The sequence below is a fragment of the Tiliqua scincoides genome, chromosome 4, assembly GCF_035046505.1.
Source record: "Tiliqua scincoides isolate rTilSci1 chromosome 4, rTilSci1.hap2, whole genome shotgun sequence".
Lineage (NCBI taxonomy): Eukaryota > Metazoa > Chordata > Lepidosauria > Squamata > Scincidae > Tiliqua > Tiliqua scincoides.
Window position 1 is genome coordinate 23,920,826 of NC_089824.1, and position 21,275 is coordinate 23,942,100.

Here is a 21,275-nt window from a genome sequence, read left to right on the forward strand (position 1 = left end):
GCTCAGTATTATTGTTAAAAAATATTTTTGTTTCCATTTATTATTTATAGTAACTGCTATTTTTACCTAAACTATTTGTTCAGTTATGGAGAAATGAACTCTGCAGGTGATGGGTATATTTTAAAATATACCAGAAGAAAAGATAGGCTAGTTGGCTCTGGGCAGATTGACAAGGCATGTTGTGACTAAGAATAAGAGTCCAAAAATCAAAAATCCTCAAAACTCACTTAGCATAAGATATACCTATATTTAGTTCTGACATCATACAATTCATAAGATCATTTTTAAACCAAGAAGTTACCTTGCATCTGCAGTAGTTCTCAAACTTGTAGCACCAGGACCCACTTTTTAGAATGATAATCTATCACAACCCACCGGAAGTGATATCATGACCAGAAGTGATCAAGCAGGAAATTTTTTAACAACCAAGGCTGCAATTCACACTTACCCAGGAGTAAGTCCCATTTATTATCATTGTTAAAAGCATATACATAGTAGCCTGCTAAAAGTACAGATGTGTAACATTTCCCCAAATGTAGTCACATACTATGGTAGCATCAAGTCTAATTTATTAAAAATAAAATATTTAAATGAATGGAAACCCACCTGAAATTGGCTTGCGACCCACAGTTTGGGAAATACTGTGTTAGCAGTTTATCATTATTGAGAAAATGATATGAGGCATGACACAGTCCTGAACACTACAGTTTTCTGGGCAGCCCAATCCTATCCTGCACTGGAAAAAGCAGGCTGACTGGCCTATGCTGTATGCGTTACCACACCACTTGGAGTAAGGGGATTTTAAAAGGGACTTAAAGGGGATTTAAAAAGAAAAGTCAAGGAAGAAACTGTTTAGGCATTAATAAATCTACGAACGTTACAATTGTGATATGTCTATGGACTATCTACTACATAAATGAGATTTAGGGCGCAATCCTATCCTGTGCTGGAACAGGCAAGCCAAGAGGCTCACACTGTATCCAGAGCAGGATAGGGGCCCAAAGTGGCTCAGCCAGAGGTAAGGGGAAACTTTGGGTATGTCACCATGGGTGACAATGGATCTCCTTGGACTTGCGCGGCCTCCTGAGGTGGCGCAAGTCCAAGGAGAGCAGAGCAGCTTAAAGCCCCAGAGTCTTGTGTCGGATGAGCTTGGCTGATTCAAGACTCGGTGCCTCTGTCAGCATGGAGGCTTGTGCCAGCCTCCGCAGGCTGGCGCGCCTTCGTGTGCCAGCTTTGCCAATTCACGTGGAGGCGCAGGTATGGCTACAAAGGGTATGAGGGTGGTAGGTGTGACATCCAAGACAACTCTCCCCCTTGAGGGCCATGTAATCCGTTTATTGCCTTTAGAGGTAATTAAGTGGCCATCAACCCATACAGACACCTAACACCTCTCAGGCCTCTCCAGTTTCAGTTATTAATTGCTCTTTAACCCTAGGAGCCTCCAATCCTGGTAGCCAGGCCCATTTGGGCAATCCTCCCCTGAACCACGCTCCAGCCTGAGCCCCTCTGAGTCGGCTTGAACCCAGGAGCAGGTTCTTGTTACTGGGGTCTCCAGGTTCCACTCAGTCACACTGGATTAACTCCCACAACCAAGTACCCTAATGTTTCACCAATCCCAATAATCCAGTCAGTTGTAATAGATAGGATTTACTGAATATAGGTTTAAAGAATAGTTATACAAACAGCACTGCATCAGTCAAAGATTCCAGAATTTAGGGTAGAGTAGTGGTTCTCAAACTGTGGGTCGGGACCCACTTGGTGGGTACAATCCAATTTCTGGTGCGCCATGAGAAGCTGGTGGCAGCCATCTTGGAAGATGGCAATAGACCTAGGTGGCATCATTTTGGAAGTGGGCAAAGCCTGGGCGTTGCCATTTTAAGCTTCCCAACACTGAGACATAACTAAGAGCAGCTTGCACATGTGCAAAGAAAGCAATGTGCCTCTTTTCCCCAGAAAGCGTACTGCTGCCTTCCAGCTGGACCTCCCTCTGCACTTGAAGGCTTCCCTCAGGGGGGCCAATCGTGGAGTGCAGGCTTGGATTGAGGGCAAAGAAAGACCAGGAGAGACGTGGATGAGCCACCCAGGCTTCTCCCCACCAACCTTTGTCAGCTTGGCTGCCTTGATGGGATGGGCTGCCTCGGGGATGCAAGACAGAGCAGCTCCTCCCCCCCCACCGCTTGCAGCTGGACTGGACTGGAGAGTGTAGGCAGAGACCTGAACACAGGGCTTGGGTGAGTAGAGGCAGACCCATGTGATCTCCCCTCTTATGAGCCTGCCTTGAAAGCAGCATTGCCGCTGCCACCACCACACTGCCGTTCTCGTCCTCTGCATCACAGCCTCTCTCACTCTCTGAAATTGCCTGGAAGCCACGATCCTTTCCTGCCCTGGCTAGCACGTCCTCTCTTTATATCTTTGCTGGGGTAAGGGGGTCCCTGGTTGTCTGGTTGCCAAGAGAGCAGCCGGGGGGGGGAGGGCAAGCCTGGCATGTGGTAGGGGGAAACACCCAGGGAGAGTGCTGCTTCCCTAGCCGCTTCTCTGATGTGCACCTTTCCCCTCTTCTTACCTCTCTTAGGCTGCAATTCTGTCTACTCTTACCTGGGAGTAAGCCCCATTGCCAATAATGGGAGTCAATTCTGAGTAGATGTGCTTAGGCGTGGGGAAGATGAGGGGAAGCATCCCTGCTTATCTTTCTTCTGATGGGGATAATACTGTTTTAATTTCCTTTATTTACAAAAACTCAAGCTACTTCTTGTATTGAGGTACGTGAGTAGGGTGCACTTGTTTCTGGCTAGTGCTGAGCACAGTATCAACAGCCACATCAATGTTTGTTCGTTTCAAGCACAATACAAGAAGTAGCTTGAGATTTTGTAAATAAAGACAGAAATAAAAACAGTAATAAATAAATACACAAATATTTTGTTCCAGATGTTTTATTTTTTGCTTTATAGCAACGGTAGCGAGGGCAGGGAGAATTGGAAGAAGCGTCTGAGCTGGAATACTGTCTCTTGTCATTTACAGTTTGAGTTTCTAGACAAGAACTTCCTGCTTGATGACTTCACTTCTGGCTCTGACATCACAGTGATGTCACTTTCTGTTTGATGATGTCATTTCTGGCTATGACATCACTTCCAGTGGGTCCCAGACATATTGTCATTCTCAGAAATGGGTCCCAGGCTAAAAAGGGTGAGAACCACTGGGGTAGAGCATATCAATACAATACTCAGCACCACTAAAACAATAAAAAGCTAACTCCTAACTATCACTCACCAAAGTCTTACACTTCCAAAGTCCAGTCTGACCCATCCCTGCTGCAGTCAAGGCGGGTCCATCTTGTCAGAACGGTCAAAGCTCAAGCACCATAGCCACAGACAAGGCTAGAACAAGGAAAGCTATTTTCCTTCACCTTTATAGGTGACCCTCCCACCAATCAGAACTCAGTTCCAGCCGAACATTCTAGGGGTGGACGTGCCACAAGCCTCCTTACTCATGGTGGAATCCCCCCTCCCAACCTGAGAAGTTCACAACTGTACCTTATTGTTAATCAAGTTGGCCTTGCAGCCCACTTCGTAGTTTGGTACAGTATCTGAGGGCCTTGTGAAGCGGCCTCCCCCACAGTTCTCTCAGACCTGGTATGCACTAATTAGAAGTTGGTTACAGCTGGGGTCTTGTACTCGGGCCTAGCAACATGGTTACAAGCAGAAACATTCCCTGTTCAGATGTTACCTGGCCATCACTTTTCTGTCACAGTAGGGAGGGCATAACTAACTGATGTGTTCGCATTCCCTTGTACCTAGGTACAGCATAGCAGTTGCAATTGCCTGAAGATGACCTTTTTTGAAGAAGACTTTTCTCTAAATATGACAAAGTCAAAAAAGGAGTCCCAATAACATTCAGAAAACAGGGACTTTTGTTTCATGTTACTGTATACTTGAAAAACCAGGAAAACTTAGAATGAGGTTCCATACATTTTAACTTAATTTCTTTTGTATGACATGCCTATGTGAAATCAGCATTTTGTAGATCCCATAAATGGAGCTTTCATATGACCTGATCTGATGCTTTTCAAAAGAAAGAATTCCTCCATTCAGTTACAAGTTGAGTGTTGCTAGAGTTAGGTTCTGGGAAAACCTAGCCGATACCAAATTAATGGATCCTGAATCATTGACCCTATGGGGAAAATGGGGTTAGGTTCCAAAGGACCCCCTTCACCACTCTATGAACTTTATGAACCTGATTCTTAAATTCAGGGCTATGGGGTTGGGTAATCATGAGGGTTCATCTACATCTCCAACATCTGATGCCTCCTCCTCCGTGATGGATATCCCTTGATGCATTGAAGATTGTGGTGATGGAGATTTCTCTGTGCGGGTTATCCCTCGACTTGTTGAAGGTTGCAAGGCTTCAAAGTCTTCAGCAATGGGGAGAAGGATGCTTCACATGTCCTCCACCTGTCTCTTAGTTCCTTTCCTTGGCTTGGCCCAGCCCCAAAGCGACCCTCAGGTAGCCTTCCAGAAGCTCTCATCATCAGTCTCTGATCATTGCCAGGGTTGTGAAGGTTCGGCTGGTATCCCTGAGATGGTGCCCAAGATGGTGAGGCACGTTTGGATGCTGACAGACATGCCATGGACCAATACCCTCCTCTCCCTATACTATACAAGGGTCTGACACTGCCTTCTGCTCTTGAGGACACTGTCTCTCCTTCTCTTCCTCCCACAACCTCTCTCATCCCAGCTCATAGCTGTGCCAAGCCCACCCTGGGTGCCCCCACCCTGACTGCACTGCACCTTATTCACAGATTATGAGAACAGATTCACAGATAATGATAGCAGGTGGCAATTCTGCCCCTCGCAAATAAGTGAATTCACATATAAAGAGAACTGGCTGCATATCAATTTGGGAGGTTTTTTTTAAATATCCCATTTCAATTGTCCTGCTTCACTCCGCTACGGATGTCAAAAGGGTCTGATGTGGAGCCATCGAAGACAACAGTGCCCTTCATGTCCTTGTGGAAAGATCTGATGATGCTGAGGAGCCTGGGTGGACATCCGATCTTGGGGAGAATCTTGAAGAGGCCGTCTCTGCTGACCTGTGTTCTTGCGCCAACCTTGTTTGGGATTTTCTTCGCTGTCCTGCTGAAGCATGCCTTTGGAACTGCAACAGAAGCCATCTATCTCCGGACCAGATCAGACGGAAAGCTCTTCAACCTCTCCAGACAGAGCAAAATCCAAAGTCCAGCTGAAATGTCTGCGTGACTTCCTCTTTGCCGACGATGCAGCTGTCACTACCCACTCTGCCAAAGATCTCCAGCAGCTCATGGATCGTTTTAGCAAGGCCTGCCAAGATTTTGGACTGACAATCAGCCTGAAGAAAACACAGGTCATGGTTCAGGATGTGGACTCACCTCCCTGCATTACAATCTCTGCACATGAACTGGAGGTTGTCCATGACTTTGTGTACCTTGGCTCAACGATCTCCGACACGCTTTCTCTCGATACCGAGCTAAACAAGCGCATCGGTAAAGCAGCTACCACATTTTCCAGACTCACAAAGAGAGTCTGGTCCAACAAGAAGCTGACGGAACATACCAAGATCCAGGTCTACAGAGCTTGTGTCCTGAGTACACTTCTGTACTGCAGCGAGTCATGGACTCTTCGCTCACAACAGGAGAGGAAACTGAGCGCTTTCCACATGCGCTGCCTCCGACGCATCCTCGGCATCACCTGGCAGGACAAAGTTCCAAACAACACAGTCCTGGAACGTGCTGGAATCCCTAGCATGTATTCACTGCTGAAACAGAGACGCCTGCGTTGGCTCGGTCATGTTGTGAGAATGGATGATGGCCGGATCCCAAAGGATCTCCTCTATGGAGAACTCGTGCAAGGAAAGCGCCCTACAGGTAGACCACAGCTGCGATACAAGGACATCTGCAAGAGGGATCTGAAGGCCTTAGGAGTGGACCTCAACAAGTGGGAAACCCTGGCCTCTGAGCGGCCCGCTTGGAGGCAGGCTGTGCAGCATGGCCTTTCCCAGTTTGAAGAGACACTTTGCCAACAGTCTGAGGCTAAGAGGCAAAGAAGGAAGGCCCATAGCCAGGGAGACAGACCAGGGACAGACTGCACTTGCTCCTGGTGTGGAAGGGATTGTCACTCCCGGATTGGCCTTTTCAGCCACACTAGACGCTGTGCCAGAACCACCTTTCAGAGCGCAATACCATAGTCTTTCGAGACTGAAGGTTGCCAATACAAATTTCAATTGTTATACATTTGTTTTAAATTATTGCCACTCACTCCAAGAGTTTGGATGTTACGCCCTTTATCTTTTAAGGAAAAGAAAAGCACACTTTCCACATAGTTTTTCAAGCGAGGTCTGTTCACAACTCTCCCACTTGCGTGTATCTAGGTTCAGAGATAAACACTGTCTTGAAACAGTGAAAGTGTTTGACTCCAGCCAGCCAAAGTAAGGGTCACTGGAGTAAGCAAACAATAGAATATATTAAGTTGCTAATCCCACACATTTGTCTCCCCTATGTCCACAGTTAATTTAAAGTGACGGTTCTGGAAATACAGCAGTGATGACAATGGCAGCACTGAGAAGAGACTAAGGATCACAGATTACTGCACTGTGCTGTGATAGGAAATGGGTTTACAGTCATGCAAGCACACATGTAGGGACAATTCACCACTGAAGGGTGCTGCTGTGCTAGTCAAAACAGTATAACTATAGGAAGAAAATAAAGAGGCATATTGTAACTCTGAGTTTTCCCAGCTCTGGAAGCAACTCTGCCTCCAATATAGAGCAAGGAAAATACAGAGTTATTGCAGCATGCTACATTTTCTTCCTAGAGCTCTAGGCTGCTGTGACTTGTACAGCTGCAAATAAGACTGCTTCCAGGATTCCATGCACTAATGCTTTGCACAAGACCCATCTGCAAGTCTCACATGGGAACTTCCTACCCCCAGCCAAAAGATGCTCACTCACTGCAGGGATCACCATCTAGGAACAAGCCAAGGCAGGCAGCAGCAGATCCTTCTTCATCATTTGAGGATAAGAGGAACTGAACTCGCTAGTCCAGTAAGCCAAGTAATTGAGAGAACCATAACAAAGTTGCACCACGGAGGTCTTGTGTGCACAAGTGCAGAGACCCAGTATCTTGACAAGCTGCAGGGCCTAGTACACACTGGCATCAGTCCTAACCTGTGCACAGTGTACAATGGCAGACAGTAAGGCACTTGCCCACCCAAACCATACTTTCTGCGAATAGCACTCATGAAAGGCGTATCATAATACTGGATACAGAATGGAAACACATTTAATAAAACAGTTGTGATACAGGATATAATCATATTTCAAAGCTAAAATTGGGGAGGTCAGGTGCAGTGGTGTATCTAGGGAAAATGGTGCACATGCAGAGAAGGGAAGATCATGGGGTGGGGAAGCCAGCCCAGTACTGCAAAAAATAATTCCCTTTCCTACTAGTGTTGCACATTTGCAATAGCACTGTTTGGGGGATATGGAAACGCCCTGAATTCTTTCTGTAGACATTTACCTCTTTTTGGAGATCCTCTGAAACTGCTACAAAAACACAACACTGGCTATGGTGCAGAAACGCACCATTGGCAGAATATGGGTAAGTCCATGCCCGGCGCTCCCCTTCAAACTGCGCCCAGGGCAGGTGTCTCCACTTGCCACACTATACCACTGATCAGATGCAGGATTTGTTGCACTTCTTGTCTCCCAGGATGAACCCCATGGAAAGGGAAAACCCAACATTGCCCCAAACCCAGAGAATAGAGTGACTTAATAATAATAATAATAATAAAACTTTATTTTTATCCCGCCCTTCTCCCAAAAAGGGACCCAGGGCGGCTAACAACATATAAAACAAATTAAAACATAATTTCACAGATAAAAACATATTAAAAAACACATTAGCAGAACCCATAAAAACAGTAGTCAGAAGAGTCAGAATAAAAGAGCATAAAACAGCAGTTCTTAGAGGAATCGGGCCTGTAAAAAAGCAACTAAAAGATATATAAAAGATGTTAAAAAGGCCAGAACGTCAGAAGGCTTGGTTAAACAACAAGGTCTTCAGGCCTCGCCGAAAGGACTCAAGAGAGGGAGCCATTCTCAAGTCAAGGGGAAGGGAGTTCCACAACGTTGGTGCCACTACTGAGAAGGCCCTATTTCTTGCCGCCGCCCCACGTACCTCCTTAGGCGGCGGCACTTGTAAAAAGGCCTTCTCTGATGACCTGAGAGGACGAGCCGGATTGTATGGGAGTAGGCGATCTCTAAGATAACCTGGCCCAGAGCAGTATAGGGCTTTAAAGGTCAAAACCAGCACCTTGAATTGGGCCCGGAAACGAATGGGCAGCCAATGTAGCCCCCGGAGAAGCGGGCTGACAGAGTCAAACCGCCTAGCTCCAGTGACCACACGGGCCGCCGCATTCTGCACTAATTGCAGTTTCCGAACCGTCTTCAGGGGCAGCCCCACATAAAGCGCGTTACAATAATCTAACCTCGATGTCACCGTAGCATGGATCACCGTGGCCAGGTCTGCACGATCCAAGTACGGACGCAGCTGGCGCACCAGCCGAAGCTGAGCAAAGGCCCCCCTAGCCACAGCCGCCACCTGGGAATCCAGGAGCAGCTGCGAGTCCAGGTGGACCCCCAAGCTGCGGACCTGCTCCTTCAGAGGGAGTGCAACCCCATTCAGAGCAAGCTGATAATCCAGCACCTGCATCGAGGATTTCCGAACCAGGAGAGCCTCTGTCTTATCCGGATTTAATTTCAGCTTGTTAGCCCCCATCCAGATCCTCACTGCTTCCAGACAGCGCTCCAGGCCCTCAACCGCCACCCTGGAGTCTGGAGGAAAGGAGAGATAAAGCTGGGTGTCATCAGCATATTGATGACACCCCACTCCAAACCCCCGGATGACCTCTCCCAGCGGTTTCATGTAGATATTAAATAGCATGGGGGACAGAATTGAGCCCTGCGGCACCCCGCACCTCAATGGCCAGGGTGTCGAACAGGCATCCCCCAGCACCACCATCTGGGACCGACCTTCCAAGTAGGAGCGGAACCACCGCAAAACAGTGCCTCCAACTCCCAACTCGGCCAATCGGCCCAGAAGGATACCATGGTCGATGGTATCGAAAGCCGCCGAGAGGTCCAGCAGGACCAACAGGGACGCACTCCCCCTGTCCAGTCCCCGGCGTAGGTCATCCACCAAGGCGACCAAGGCAGTTTCCGTCCCAAAGCCCGGCCTGAAACCAGATTGAAAAGGATCCAGATAATCCGCTTCATCCAAGACCCTCTGGAGTTGGGCCGCCACCACCCGCTCAATTACCTTGCCCAGAAACGGGATGTTGGAGACTGGCCGATAGTTGTTCAACACATTGGAATCCAGGGAGGGCTTCTTCAGGAGGGGGCGAACCACCGCCCGCTTCAAAGCAAGCGGCAGTGTCCCCTCCCCCAAAGAAGAGTTGACCACCCTCCCCGTCCACTCAGCCAGACTTCAAGGAATTTGCTTCTTCTTCCCTGCCAGAAAAGAACTCTTGCGCAACTGCCACACAACCTGGGGACTGGAGAAACAAGTGGAGGCACACTCTGGCCCCCACTGGCATTCCCAAAGGGGGGCAGACTGCTAAGTTTTAGAAGGCATCTCAACATGCCCTATAAGCTGCTCCTCCTCCTTGCCACTGAAGCCATTCCAAGCGGAAAGAGCAAGACTCAGGAGAAGCTGAGCTGCGCACTGAGCTGCACATTGCTCTTGCTGCTCAGAATGGCTCCGATGGCAGGGGGGCAGCTTACAAGGCATGTTGAAGCGCCTTGCAAAACTTAGTGCTTTGCTCCCCCTCTGGGAAAGCTACTGCTGGTCCCTGTCATTGGCCTAAGATCATAAAATGAGTACTGGAACAAGCCAAGAGCACATCTAATTCAGATTCCGATATCTCACAGTGGCCCAACAAATGCCTCAGAGCCCAATCCTGTGGTCCGGACCACAGTTGCAAACGTGCCATAAGGCACCTTTGCGGGGCTTACCGCCGGGCTCCTGCCAGAGCTGACTCAGCTCCGGCTGGTGCTGAGCCACCACCCGGTGGGCGCCCACATTCCACAGCTCGGCGGTGCCTGTGACCGCTAGGCTGCAGAACGGGGAATGGGGGTGTGGTCAGGGATGTGGGGGAGGCATTCCAGGGAGGGGGAGGTGTGATCAGGGGCATTCCAGGGGGCAGGAGGGAGGCGGATCCGTGGAGCCAAGCTCCACAGGATCCTAGGCGCTCGTGGAGGGCTGTGCACCCTGCACGAGCGCCTTCACTTTAGCGGCAACCAGACAGTCACCGCTAAAGTGAGCAGCCCCACTGCAGGGCTGCTTCCCTTACCCAGGGAAGGGGACAAACGTCCCCTTCTCCCGAGGAGCCTCCCGCAGTAGCGCAGGAGGCTCTGGATCCAGCAGGAGCCTGCCAGGGAAACCGCTGGGTCCCGCAGCTCCAGGCAGCTCAGGATTGGGCTGTCAAACTGCCAACTGGAAGAAGCTGTAAAGGCTGGACCTATAAGGTATAGTGGCATAAGCTCTGTGACAATAAGCAAGGATCTAAATAAAAATCATTTATATATATATAGATAGGCAGACAGTTGAAAGGTTAATCAAGAAGACATAGGGCACAATTCTAACGCCAATGGGACATGTACTGTATCCTGCAGTTGGGTGTCATTCACGGAAGCCTCCTCAAAGTAATGGAATGTTTGTTCCCTTACCTCAGAGCTGCATTGCCCTTAAGTCAGTGCTGGAAAGCACTGACACAAGGGGTTAGGATTGCGCCCTTAGGTAGCTAAAACTAGAATCAGCGACATAACAGAAATAACATTCAGTAAATATTTTTTTTTAGCTGAAGCAATAAATATAGAAGACATAGGTGGCTAAAGTTAGAAGAAATAACAGTACAAAAATAACATTCAGTAAAGACACTAAGGACCCAATCCTGAACATGGCACACTGACTCTGTGCTGGTGCACAGTGTCGCAAACATGCCATAAGACACACCTGCAACACATAGTGCCCAACCAGCACAGGCACTGACTCAGCGCAAGCCTGTGCTGAGCCACTGCTGGGCAGAGGACAGGTGACCGCTACCCAGAGTCCAGGTGAGCGCAGTACTGTGGAGAGGTAAGTGGAAGTGTGGGGGGAGGCGTTCCAGGGCGAGACAGGACAGGGAAAAGGTATGGCAGGGGAGGGAGCAGGGTGGCTGGAAGCAGGATCAGCAAAGCTCAGCTCTGCTGGATCTGAAGCCCTGCATTGGGCTTCCGGGCCCAACACCGAACTCTCTTACTTTGCCCCATTATAAATAGTCTAATACCACCATTGCAGGGCTACTTTCCTTAGCCAGAGGAAGGGGACAAGTGTTCCCTTCTCCCAAGGAGCCAGCAGCAGCTGCCCAGCATGCTTAGGATACCGCGGTAGCTATTTTGGTGCCACAACAGCCCTGTATACCAGGCAGCTCGGGATTGGGCTATAAGGCTTCAACCCTATGCATATTTATCAGGGAGCAAGCCTCTCTGAACTAAGGTAAGTAAGTCCATTTATGCAGAACCTGCTTTAAACCTGCTGATTAAAAGGAACAATAAAGAGGTACCTTTACAAGTGGTATTCTCCTTATATTTAGCAAACAGAGAGTAACTGTTCTATTCAACACAGCACATTATCTTTTCTGGTGGTTGTTTGCTGGTGTTTCTTCTTTATCTTTAGATTGTGAGCTCTTTTGGAACAAGGAACTATTTAGTTATTTCATCTTCTCAGTAAATCACTTTGTGAACTTTTTTGTTTTGAATAAATGTTCTTATTTAAGAATACATCTGTTCTTATTTAAGAATATTTATACATTGCTTCTGATGATGGCTGGTATTTTCTAAATATCAAGTCCTTCTCAAGGACCTAAGCTATTTAGATATATTTGCATAAGATATGTGCAACTCCAAGTAAATTTGTTTCTTACAACTCATATGTGGTTATTTCATTTACATCTGATCAGGTATTTTTCAAAGTCTTTGGGTGTCAGAAAAACACCTGAACATCTTAGGTGTCAATTAGATAACCACATACGACCTGCAAAAAGCAAAAGTTCCACATTTCTGCATTTGAAGACATTGCATGAGGATAATGATAAGGAGATGAATGTTCTGCGCTCCACTCCTTTTAGCAAACAGAAAGCAGAATAATGTGGTTCATGACTGTGGTGGGCCAGAAGGAGATGGTGACAACAGCAGATTCAGAGTAAAGGACACTCAAAGTCCACTGCCCTCTCACGTCTGTGGAATCTGCCACTGATGCAACCCACATCACCTCATCTAATGTATTGTATGTAACAATGTATGCACCTCATCTAATGAACTGTACTTGCCTTTTCTGCAAGTACAGTTCTTGCCTTGTCTTTGTACATTGGGGTAGATGCAGAACTCTACAATGTCCATCTACAACAGTTAAGTGACACACTTAGAACTTACCACCTTGACAACTTCCTGTCTCACTTCTAACAAGAAAATGCCATGATATTCTATTTCTTACACATAATTAAGGAAAAATATGAGCCATAAATATTCTTGCACTATCACCCTTTTATAATGAGTTCATTTTCCAGACATAGTATGTGTCTCTCAAGACAATTAAGAAACTCTTGGAGCCAATCACTGTTTGACTTGTCAACTGAAATGGGAGCAAAAGCAATGAAAATGAAATTTAGAGACCAATTTGCTGTAAGAAAGATTGGTTTACTTACATTTTTAAAAAGTAACATTTTTCAGGATAGTAACAGCTTAAAGGGGGTAAAAAATAAACTTGAGATCTCTAAAATGGATTGTCTTAGAGATCTCTAAAAATGGATTATCTTTAAAATAATTCATTTAAAATGATCCACAACCAATAATAATCTAATAAGGTGTTAGTTTCTAGTCTTTAAAATAAAGACTAGAAACTAACACTTTATTAGATTACTATGGATTGTGGACTATTTTAAATAAATTATTTTAAAGATAATCCATTTACAACTCAATTCTATTCCTGCCACCAGCACTGATGCAGCCATACCATAGAAGTGTGTGCTGCATCCTATGTGAGGGGTGATCAAGACGCCTCCTCAGGTTATCTCCCTGTTGCCCTATGAGCCTACTCAGACCTGTGCTAGCGCTCTGGCTGGCATAAGTCCAAGCAAAACCAAGGGGAAATGGCAAGGCCGAACCGAGGGAGGCGCCTAGTATAAAGACAGTGACATTGCTGCCAATAACCACCCTGTCCATCTGGCCATGCCACCTGACCACTCTGTGGCCCCAACTCCTGCTTTTTTCCTCTCCCACCTTGAACCATAAGTCACATAATGACCATTTAAAGATAAATCATAGATTTTACATACTTCTGAAAATAAAATGTTTCTGTTCTTCTTAATTGTTTAAAAAAAGTATTAAAAAGCTACAAAGAAATGCACATATTGACTGCAAGTCAACTGTACCTAGAGAAATAAGTTGTCTCCTTACCTGTCTCCTGTGTCACCTGCCACGTGGTGCTTCCCTCCTGATCCGTTTATGGAATCTTGCCTCATAAGCCCTTGGGATCTACCTCGGTCCAGTGCTGATAGGGTTTGCTCCTGCAGCTTTGCTTTTTTCTCCTGAGGAGCTTCTTCGTTTCGCAAACCTCTAAAAACTTCTTGACCAGGCTTCTGCAGTGTATTAGTTCCACTATTATAAAACCAGGCTCCAGATTTTGTGAGGATTTCTTGTTGTTTTCGGCACAAGTTACATACCCACATTACCTAGGTATTAAATGAGAAAGAGATGTCAATTACTTTCATGAAAGAAAGCAAGACAAAGAAAAATTTTATACAAGAAAATGTCTTCTTTAAAGAAAAGGTCTATAAAAATCATTTCCTAAAAATAAAGTTTTGAGGGCCTTTTAACTAAGTAATCAAACCTAACCTGAACCCAAAAACCAGCTCAGAAAGGTTTTCAGTACAGTAATCAAATTCAATCTAAAATCTCTTGGTTGCCTTGAATCTGAACTGGAACTGAACCCTTAGCAGTAAAATGCACATCCAGTTCAATAAGAAATAATTTAACAACAGTAATCTCAGGAGAATATTTTGAGAAAGGGTGAGGGCTTCTCTGCTCTGGTTGTACTTGGAGAAACTATACTTAGGATCATATGTATAGTCCCCAGGGGAAGAGAACATAAGAACAGCCCCACTGGATCAGGTCATAGGCCCATCTAGTCCAGCTTCCTGTATCTCACAGCGGCCCACCAAATGCCCCAGGGAGCATACCAGATAACAAGAGACCTGCATCCTGGTGCCCTCTCTTGCATCTGGCATTCTGACATAGCCCATGTCAGAGAAGTAGGATAAATTGGTAGGCAAAGACTAAAACTAATAGTGCTATAGTCACATACAGGTTTGCCTGCACGCCCATATGCTGTCGTCCAGCATCAAGGCCTCACTTTGGAGGATTCTTGAAATGAGGTAGCTCGACATTTCTTGGGTTTCCTAGGTACTTCAGTTCTTCCTTGCTGCCATTCTACCATTCATCCTAAACAGTGTATGTTATTTTCATTGTTTGCTAAATTAGTAGGGCTTTTTGAAAGAAAATACAAGATCCTGATAAGTTGGTGGTAAGAGAAATGATGTTTCAAAAGTAAGGAAGGCTGTGAGGTTGCGTAGGACAGAAAAGGAAACTCCTTTTCTGAAAATGTGGAAAATTGTAGTTTTAACCTCATTAATAAAATAATCACTTTGCTTGGGTAATTGGACCAAGGTGTCTCCCCTCTGGTCACTAGCTGAGGAGACTTTCCTCCCAGAATAGAATAATTGCATTGCAAACTATGATCATGATGGATATTTATATATCACATTTTTTAAAAAGTCCACAAAATGGTTTGCACAGGAAAATGAATGAAAACATGAGGCCCCAGTATTTGCCCAAGGGTTCCATGTGCTGACACTGGCTCTGAGAGGCATAAAAAAAAGCACTGAAATTTTGGAGTCCATCAAACATGAATAGCATGAGAATAAAAGGGCAGGAACAAAATATAAAAAGAAAATTCAATTCCAAGAAAGATAGAAGTCCAAGGAAGATATAAATTAGGGGGGGAAAGAACTATGAAGAAAATAAAAAACCAAGTATTAAAGTAGTAGAGAATAGAACAGAGGAGTGGAAAGGAAAAGCATACATACAGTGCAATCCTATGCACACTTTCCTCAGAATAAGTCCCACAGAAGACAGTGGACTTACTTCTCAGTAAACAACGTGTATGGGATTGATAATCAAAGCAATAGTAAAAGAGTAGAAGAATGGCTACCAAAAAAGAATTGATCGTTATATCAGTGAATATGATGATGGTGAAATAAAAATGTATTGACCCAGGTGGAAAATTTGTGGTGCCACAAATAAGATAATATACACATAGCCATGTGTGCCCAGTCATAATTGCAGAAACCACCTTCAGGTATCTGAAAGGCTGTTACATAGAAGGAGTTGAATTAGAATACAATCCTACGCACACTTACTCAGAAGTTCTATTTTCTTCAAAGGGAGTTACTTCCAGAAAAGTATGCATAGGATTGTAGCCTTACTCTCTGTGTCACTTGAGAGCAGGAATAGAATCAACAGGTTGAAACTAAAGGGAATTACACTAGGGTAGATATGAGGAAGAATATTCTAAGAACTTCTGGAATTGGAATTTCTGCCTTGTGGGCTTCCCTGCCTGAAGTTTACAAATACAGGTGGAACCTCAGTATCTGCTGATTTGGTATCCACTGATTTGACTTACCTCTGATTCTGAGGTCCATCTTTAAATGCCTTGTAACAAGGGGAAAAAAGCACCAAAATCCAGTTTCCGACCTTCGCACTGCTAAATTATACTCTCATTCCAATAGAGTTCTTTATTCACCCCATCTAGTGGCTGAATGCAGTACAGCATCTATCTAAGGCTTAAATTCATTTTTTTTTTAAATCAGTGCACACCAAATCAATGAAAATATAGCTTTTTCCTCTGATTTGGTATCCACGTGTTTTTTTTTTAATCCACTAGGGGTTACGGAACAGAACCCCAGCAGATAACAAGGCATGACCTGTAATGGCTGAAAAATCCACTGTCAGGGATTCTGAAGCAGTTGCCTTTACTGAGCAGAAATGCTTATTTTTGGTAATCATCTGCTTAACTGCATCACTTCTGGCTTAAATATGTCACTTCCAGTCCTCAGCAGGCTCCATTAATATTATTCAGTCAGCTGTATGAAAGCAGTTTGACATCTTTGTCCTAGCCTATGATGAGCAGGAGGACAGTACAGTGTAGCAGGTTGAAGGCTTTTGGCCGCCTCATGCTGTAAAGGCAGCCCATCAATTTTACAAGGTGGCTCCCAGGAGGAGGATGACCTGGGTAAGCAGCAATACGCTTCCCTCTGCCTACTACCAAATGATGGAGATATCAAAGTGAACCACTAAGGAACTTCTAAGGACCACTAACCACTTCTAAGGAAGACATTGGCCTTGCTTCCATGCCAGCTCCATCTGCTCCTTGCCACAGGCTCCAAAAGAAAAGGTCCTAGTGGTCCTAGTCAGCTCAGTTTGACACAAACCTCAAATTACCATGGATATGCAACTGTTAAATGTATCTGTGGCAAAAAAAAAAAAAAAAAAAAAGGCAGGCACAACTCAGGTACCTGTTTTTTCCACTGGGGGGGCAAGTTTGCAAGATTGGGGAAATAACAGGAAGGAAAGGGTTGAACACCCAATTTTTCCAGCAGCTGATCAAAACTGGAGATCCCCATGACTATTTCAAAGAGAAAAGAAAATAGGAGATTTGTTCATTACTTTTCTCTTCATGCCTGCTTAAATTCAAGCCATCCTTAAAAGCAAATCATAACCTAAAATACGTAGTTGAGTAATGATGAATTATTATGTATATAAACTCAGGAGACATCTGGACACCTACGACAGGAGAGTGATCTACACTTCTTTTAAAAATATTATATCAACTTTTTTGGTCAACTTCTACTGTTGGGTCTTTTACACCATTGTACATGTTCTGCACAGGACCATACATTCCATTTCCACGTATGTGATATAACTTCTCAATATGGTATGCACATATACATACATATTTCCTACATTTATATGTAATTTATTTCCTGATTTTGAAAAGTTAAGATATATTAGCAGTAGACGAATACAGGTAGGAATTTACACATATATGTGTCATGTATCAACCTATTGCTCAAAACATGTGAAGGCACTATGGACAATATTCTATTATAGAACAGAGAGATAGACTAGATAATAGATTATATTATCTATTCTATATAGCCCCATCACTCTGTCAGCAAAATGGCAGGTGTGCTTCAATGTAAGTAAAAGTAAAGTGATGCAAATTTGGGCAAAAATAATTTTACATTGATGGATTCTAAGCCGTCTGTGACAGATCAGAAAAGGGATTCTTGAGGTGGTGGATGAAACTGTTGACCCAGTGTGTGTCGAATGTGCAGAAGGCCAACTCATTGTTCAGAATACTTAAAAAGGGAACTGAGAATAAAAAGTCCAATATTATTATGCCAATATACAAATCAATGGCAAAGCCATATCTCAAAAAGCATACTGAAAAAAGGTGCCGAAAAGGTTAGTGGACTGGGACATCTCTCTTATGAGGAAAAGCTACAACATTTGAGGCTGTTCAGTCTAGAAAGAAGGTGCCTGGCAGGAGAATAAGATTGAGACATACAAAATTATGCACAGGATAGAGTCAATAGCGTAGCTAGAGGAGGTGCAAAGCACTAAATTTTACACGGTGCCTCACCACAGCGTGCAAGCAGCCCCTCTCTTTCTGAGCCATTCTGGGCCAGTAGAGCAAAATGGGGTGCACAAAATGGCTCCAAAGGGGAGGGGGCACTCACATGCTGCGGTGAGACATCGTGCAAAACTTAGTGCTTTGAACCCCCTTGAGCTAAGCTACTGAATAGGGAGAAGTTCTTCTCTCTCACACACAGCACCACAACCAGGGACATCCACCAAAATTGACGGGTGGGAGAATCAGAACAGACAAAATGAAATATTTCTTTCTCAGCATGTAATTAATCTGCGGAACTCCTTGCCAAGGATGTTGTGATAGCATCTGGTCTTAGATGTCTTTATAAGGGGGTTGGATAGGGTTATGGAAAAAAAAATCCATCACAGGCTACAAGTAATGACAATTATATTCAACCTCTGGGTTTTAGAAGTATCCCATCTCTGAACAACAGATGTAAGGAAGTGGCAAGGAGATACAGCTATGATGACTTGAGTGCTCCCTGAGGCATCTGGTGAACCACTAAGAAGTATATGAAGCTGGACTAAATGAAGCTGGACAGAAGGGCTTTTCTTATGTTAAGTTTCAGTTCACATGTGGTCTCGAAGACATTTTTGTTCTCACATATACTGGGGTCTTATCTACACAATTTTGCAAAGTATGTGCTTTGCAAACACATTTTTCCATTGAATAATACTCCAAACTATGACAATAGGACTATACAGATAGGAGGAAATGGTTTGCTTTGAATAGTTGTGTTTAGGGTCAGGAACAGCAGCATTGATATGCACATTTAAAGGGGGGGGAGTGGGAGATCAGATATGTGCTCCAGATGAGAAACACACATTTTATGTCCTGTCTAAAAAGAGCTTGCATAGGGCTGAGCCAGTAACAACTGAAAAAAAACTCTCATGCAATATTGTGAGAGGGAGAAAATGGAAAAAACAGCTGTCAGGTACACAAAGCTAGCTTTAGGAAACATAGAAACATTATTTTGGGGAAGAGATAACCCTGCCTCTGATGAGCAATTTTTAAAGCTGTAGTTGTTTTGAATTCGGTTGGATGAATATATGCTGAAGCTATGCTGTGATCAAGCATAGATACTGTATTTCAAGGAAATGGTGATTTGACCCCTGCTTTAAAAAAAAAACCTTTAGAGCCTCCTGACCTTCTCAACTGTAGCAGACTAATTTGCCAATTTGGGGCAAAATGCTGGTGAGCTAACAACTCCAGATTAGATATTTGTCATCTCTACATCCATTACAATCTGGTTTTTAGCATCACTTTTGGATATGGACAGAATATAGCACATGTTATTTAGAAGTAAACACCAATGTTTTTAATAGGGCTCACTCTTCGGTAACTGCGTATAGGATTTGCAGGTTTAATCATCTTGGTGGATGATCAATACCAGGAGAGAGATAGAGGGAATGTAACCTTGCTCATTCTCCAAGACCCTTGGAAGTTTTTGTTATCATTAGCAACAGTATCCTTCTGAAACAGTATCTGTCTGGATTGGGAACCAAATACATCACTTTGCAGTGGTTGAAGACAGGACGATAGGTTCTAGAAAGTGGTTCCAGTGGACAAGTATTCTTTCCCATGGCCATTGTCTCATATGGTTCTGCAAAGTTCAGTTTTTTCCCCACATGCTTTTTAACATTTACAAGACGCAGCTAAAGGAACTTACCCAGAGATATGGAATGTGGGGTAATTAATATGCTTACATTCACAGTTCTGTTTACTTTTTTCATTAACTCTTATGTGAAACAGGAGTCCCCTAAACAGATTTCTAAAATTACTGATAGAGTGGATGAGGGCAAATAAATTTAAACTTAAGCCAAACAAGACAAAGTTGAAGACAATAGAGGAATAAGTAGACTACCTGCAGAAATGATGGTCTTTCATAGAATCACATTCTTCCTTCTGCTGCCATAAATCACACACCCCCAACAGCCCAATCCTGGATGGAATTTGACCGCCAACAGGCAACTCCCCCAGTATAACATCCCTATTCCCCATACATTAAGTTCTGACAAAGAGGTTCTGGCAGGGATTTTTTGTGGCATCCCTAGAATTATGATACTTCCTGAGAAATTCACATGTGGTCAACTGTAGTCTCTTTTCAGAGACAGGTGACAAGAGACTGTTGTTTCACTAGGTGTTTGGAAATTTGTTGGATATTTTTACTGTTTTATGTGGTTTTATTGTTTTGTACTGTTTTAATTAGACTGGATTTATCTTTATATTTGTACTTTTGAAAACCACAATGTGCACATTTTGTTGAAAGATTGTATACAAATAATGGCATTTTAAATTTGTTTTTAAAAAAAAAAAAAAAAGAACAACTTATTTTTGTTTGCAAGGTCAGTATCCAGTTTAAAAACTTTCAAATGCAGGTGATCTTCCTGTGCTACAATTAGTGTTAAAATTACATTACCTCAAGCCTCTAATAATATTTCTTAAAAAATATATGGCAAGTTGAACAGACTACATACACTAAAAATAATTACCAGTCTGTTGTCTTAAATCTAGAAATTGTATGCTAGTGTAGCCATTAAAAAGCAATTTCTCCAAATTACAGACTTTTATACATATGTACAGTCTAATATTCTTATTTTTTTGAAACTGGAATATGGTATATTTTGAAAGGTGAATGTCTCATTGACACAGTCATTTATTTCACTAACAAGAGTGTTATCATTACGAGATCTGGCTACTCATAAAAAAGGCTGAAACACCACCTTGTGCTTCGTATTGGTATTGCTCAAATAATGTCTAATACAAAGCAGATTCAAGGAAGTTCCAGCCAAGTATTTAATCTGGGACAGCCACTTTCTGCACTCATGCTTTGCAAGGGTGGGGGGAGGAGAGGCCTTCATATGATGCTTTCATGAGTCAATTGTTCATTTGTATTCTCCTTGCCCTTAATTTGTTGCATATAATACCAAAACAAAAACAAAAACCCGGCTTTTGTGGGAACTTTAATGCCATCATGGGCACCTTCTTCATTATTCTGTAGATTATATATTGAAGAGGTCTAAACCAGGCTGTTACCCAGGAAAGAGTGGATCCTGTGCACCCAAGGTCACTTCCAGGTAAACAGCTCCCCCAAATGGTGCATCTAACTCTTAAGGACAAGTTAACCCTTCAGAACAAGTTAAAGTCAACTCCCTGAACAACAGAACCAGTTATCAACAGCATCTGTCTTGTCTAAATTAAACCAGTTTATTAGTCCTCATTCAGACCATTCTAAAACTAAACACCTGTTAATTTCCTCCACTGGATTATTTGAAAGAAGTAAGAGAGCTATGAATGTCTATGTATGTATGAGAGCCCCACTGGATCAGGCCATAGGCCCATTTAGTCCAGCTTCCTATATTTCACAGTGGCCCAACAAATGCACAAGGGAGCACACCAGATAACAAGAGACCTCATCCTGGTGCCCTCCCTTGCATCT

At 44.0% G+C, this 21,275-nt stretch overlaps 1 protein-coding gene across 19 annotated transcripts in view; it reads right to left on the reverse strand.

Moving 5' to 3' along the window:
- The window catches only part of RIMS2 (regulating synaptic membrane exocytosis 2), a 513,992-nt gene that overhangs the window by 383,363 nt on the left and 109,354 nt on the right, over positions 1 to 21,275 (reverse strand). For all 19 annotated transcript variants that reach the window (XM_066624817.1, XM_066624816.1, XM_066624825.1 and 16 more), the window contains one exon: positions 13,522 to 13,796. In XM_066624817.1, coding sequence (XP_066480914.1) covers positions 13,522 to 13,796 — 275 coding nt within the window. The remainder of the gene's footprint in view (positions 1 to 13,521; positions 13,797 to 21,275) is intronic.